Source organism: Camellia sinensis, chromosome 10 (assembly GCF_055761805.1).
Source record: "Camellia sinensis isolate YWXY chromosome 10, ASM5576180v1, whole genome shotgun sequence".
In the NCBI taxonomy this organism is placed as follows: domain Eukaryota; kingdom Viridiplantae; phylum Streptophyta; class Magnoliopsida; order Ericales; family Theaceae; genus Camellia; species Camellia sinensis.
In genome coordinates, this window is record NC_138970.1 from 11,214,381 (window position 1) to 11,218,154 (window position 3,774).

A 3,774-nucleotide genomic window follows, 5' to 3' on the forward strand; every position below is an offset into this window, starting at 1 on the left:
AATAATAAAACAATAGAATTTTTATTTCAAAAGTGTATATTTACCAGAAGGAAGCATATTTGCATATGGTTAAGAATCTACAACTTTCAATGAGCTCAAACAAAAAGAGTGGAGAATGATGTTTCGTTTGTTTGAGTAGAAAGTATTTTTTCCCCAAAAATCATGTTTTTCTATAAAAAAAAATATTTTCTACCGAAACAAAAAGTGTGTCAATGTGATTGTAGATAAAAATCCCGGTTCTTAACGAATGAGTAGTCGTATGCCCGAAGTAACCGCTTTTGAAACCTCACAAGATTCAACCTCACATTTTGATGATCAAGATAGATCTTCTTAGTGAATTCCCACCCTTTCTTCCCCACATTGCTCGGATCAGTTAGAACCGGATTATTCTCGTCATACTCATCGAACAATGAGCTCTCCCTCGGAAGAATTTTGTAGCCAATGTACTTCAAACCGAGCTTTGTCGACGGTTCCCCAAAGTAAGTCTCTGAAGCCCATTCTGTTCCAAGTGGGATCACTTGGATCAACACCGACCCTGGTTTCATAAACAAAAAATGTGTCAAAGCCGCACCGTGGACACCAATTGTAACATCGCTTGAATTAAGCACCCGGTAAATTCTCGCCAGCTCAGAAGTACGGACAGGCCTCAAAACCTCCACTTCAAATCCAATTTGTTCTGCCATTTTCACCAACAAATCCTCGTTAGCTATCGCTCTAGACTCTTGTCGCGATAAGATAACTAGTTTCGGTTTCTTCAATTCCGTCCTTATTTCAAGTAACTTTTGTGATGAAGACGGTGAAGAGAGATTATTCAATTTCGCTTCACGTTCCTCATCCTCAATTAGACCTTTGATTCGAGGCCAATAAGCCTGGTCTAAAATGTCACGAAAATCTTTAATAGTCTTACCCCCTTCCATCAACAAAGGATCGACGGTCAGATCATCGTGGATTCTCAAACCAGCCATGGCTTCAGGGAAACAATGGGTTCTATTATCTCCGCTAAAATCAATTGGTGGATAATCCGATAGAATCGAAATGATATCACCATACTTAGTAAACCACCATTCATGATAATCAAGAATAACAAACACAACCCTCTTGTTGAAATGTTGTGAGGTGATGTACAAAGGCACAATCCCATCATTGAATTCATGGTAAATATTGCCGGTATATCCCCCGGTGGAAAAGAACACCGCAGGAACGTCATGCCAGACGTCGCAACGACGGCGGGACCCAGTTTTTCGCTTTGAAACAAGGTGTAATTCACTAACAGTGTCCATAGTACTTTTCTCCCATTTTCGGGTATAGGGCTTAATGTTTTCATGTTGGAGTTCTTGTTCATTGTCTTCTTCGCCATCATCGGTCAGGTCAGGAACATAATCTATGAAGCCATTGGCGTTTGTTGAGGTGTAGAGGTAGATTGAAGAGGAGAGAGAGCCTGTTCTCACATCCCCTTTCATGATACAAATATCGGATCGAATACTGTTTCTATCACAACATATTGTTCCTGAATTTAAAACATTAAAAAAAAAAATTCCAAATTAGAACACAATGTTGAAAATGTAAAATCATTGCCAAAAAAAATACCCATTTCATTTCAGCTTGATTGAAAGGGAAAAAAAAATTACTAAATACAAAATACAAAAACTGAAGTCTGAGGAACAAAAGGGTATTGGCTATATCCATACCGCCATGATTAGAAGTTAAATCCCAAAACAAAAATGCTAGAGGTCCCAAAAACAAAAAAAAAAAACAAAAGGAAAGGAAAAAGAATCATTGGAGATTAATCAAATGACAAAATAAATAAAAATATATGTTGAGATTGAAGAACAAAAAAATGGTATTTTTCATGCATATTTTACATCAAGACAAAAGAAAAAATGAAAGAAAAATCATTGGAGATTGAAACAAGGAGGGTAATTTTTTTTATTTTTTAATCCATCACACTGTTACTTCACATTAATCATCTGAGATTGAGACGGGGGTATCTTTCATATGCATCTCACTATGTCTAAAAATATTAGAACTACCAAAAATAATAATAAGTATAAAAATAAAAAAAGAAAACAGTGATTAATACCCATCTCAACATAATTGCATGTTGAAAATGTTGCCAAGAACTGAAAATAATAATACAGATAGAGAAAGAAATAACCAACCATTAGGGATTGAAGAGCAAAGGGGGGTATTTGCATTCATCTCAGCAAGAAGGCTTTGATCTTCATGTCCAAATGAATCTGCAAAAACCCAGAAGAGAGAGAGGCATTAAGACCCAAAACAAGAAGAAATCAATGGAAGTCCAGGGAAACCATGAGAGAGAATGAAAGAGCTTTACATAAGAGAGAGAAGTCGGGGGGAAAGTTGAGGAACTGAGGGGCCAAAATCAAGCTGAAGGAGATTAGAGAAAGAAGGAGGAGAGAGAGAAGCCCGGGTCTTGTTCTCTTGTTGTATAAAATAGAGTTTCCACAGATTAAACCCACAAAGCTACTCTGTGACTCCTCATCTACAACAACCAACTCTAGACCCTTCTTCAGTGGATGATATCTCTGATAATGCACCATTGATAGAGACAAAATATTAACAAATAAAGAGAGAGATTCAGAATCAGATGAAGTATGAACAGAGAGAGAGAGGGAAAGGAGCAAGTGAGTATTTGTGGTTTGTTTGAAAGTTGTTTTTGGGGTTGCTCTGTTTCTTCTTCAATGGATGTGTATATTGAGAGAGAGAGAGAGATTCAGACGAGGTACGAACAAAGAAATAATATGAAGGTTATATATATGAGAGAGAGAGGGAATGGAGGAAGTGGGTATTTGAAGGGGGGTTTTTCTGGGGCCGCTCTGTTTATTCTTGAATGTATGTGTTGAGAAAGAAAGAAGTTTCGGAGAGAGAGAGAGAGAGAGAGTAAGTGACTAGCAGTCAAATTGCGTGTACTATAAGCTGAGCAAAGCAGAGGATCCGGACTCGAGCAGAGCATAGCAAAACAGAGAGAGAGAGAGAGAGAGAGGAGAAGTGGTAGTGAGTTGGAAGGCCATCTGGCATTTGCTTAGGTTTGGTGAGAGACACACCTCGGCGTAGGACCCAACCGAAGGTTCGGTTAGAGAGAGTGAGAGAGAGTGGTAACCCACACGCGCCTTTGTGTAGAGCTCACTGGGGCCAGGTCAGAGGAGCTGACATTTTAGATTTTTAACCAGAGAATTTTGTGGTATTTTGGTAAGCGACAATGCTACGTAGCTCAAATTTTGTGGCTCAAAAGTGACTCAAATGGCCAAAACGACGTCGTTTTGAGTACAGAACAACATAAAAATGGCCAAAACGACGTCGTTTTGGTCATTTGAGCCACTTTTAAGCCACAAAATTTGAGCTACGAGACATTTTCCTTTGGCAAGGTAAGATTTTGGAAGAACTTAGATAAGTTCTGAGATCTCAATTCTACTGATGTTTAATGTAGTCGTCTTAGGATTGCCTAAATAGTGTATGCATTGTGAAGTTAATGCATACATTCAAAGTTTATCACTTGTTCTATTCTGGTTAAACTGATATTAGATAATCTTAGGCTTTTTAGGTTTCGTTTGGAAACATACTAATTTAGTAACTTTTTAGTTATTTGACTAAAATATAAGTTAAAAAAAATTAGTATGTTTGAGATGATTTTTTAGCTTTTTACGAAAAGATGTGTAAAAAATAGAGAGAAAATAGAATCTTTGATTTTTTTGTATGAATTGTTGACTTTTTAGCTAATTTAATAACTTTTTGAATTTTTGACTAAAATGGAGA

General features: G+C 37.1%; 1 protein-coding gene across 1 annotated transcript; it reads right to left on the reverse strand.

Annotated features, from left to right (window-relative positions):
• On the reverse strand, positions 1 to 2,943 carry LOC114274368 (xylan glycosyltransferase MUCI21-like). The gene is made up of 3 exons (XM_028216273.2): positions 2,336 to 2,943; positions 2,160 to 2,237; positions 1 to 1,507 (listed from the first exon to the last, which is right to left on the reverse strand). The coding sequence occupies exons 1-3, from the start codon at positions 2,559 to 2,561 to the stop codon at positions 210 to 212; spliced, it is 1,602 nt and encodes a 533-aa protein (XP_028072074.2). The 5' UTR covers positions 2,562 to 2,943; the 3' UTR covers positions 1 to 209.
• Between the last annotated feature and the right edge of the window lie 831 nt (positions 2,944 to 3,774).

Bases quoted from the DNA above. Each gene is read 5' to 3' on its own strand.
- LOC114274368 (XM_028216273.2), bottom strand. From the start codon at position 2,561: ATGGTGCATTATCAGAGATATCATCCACTGAAGAAGGGTCTAGAGTTG. The intron at 2,238-2,335 runs GTAAAGCTCTTT...GGGTTTTTGCAG, and splicing joins CCCCGACTTCTCTCTCTTAT to ATTCATTTGGACATGAAGAT. The intron at 1,508-2,159 runs GTTGGTTATTTC...TTTTAAATTCAG, and splicing joins TTGCTCTTCAATCCCTAATG to GAACAATATGTTGTGATAGA.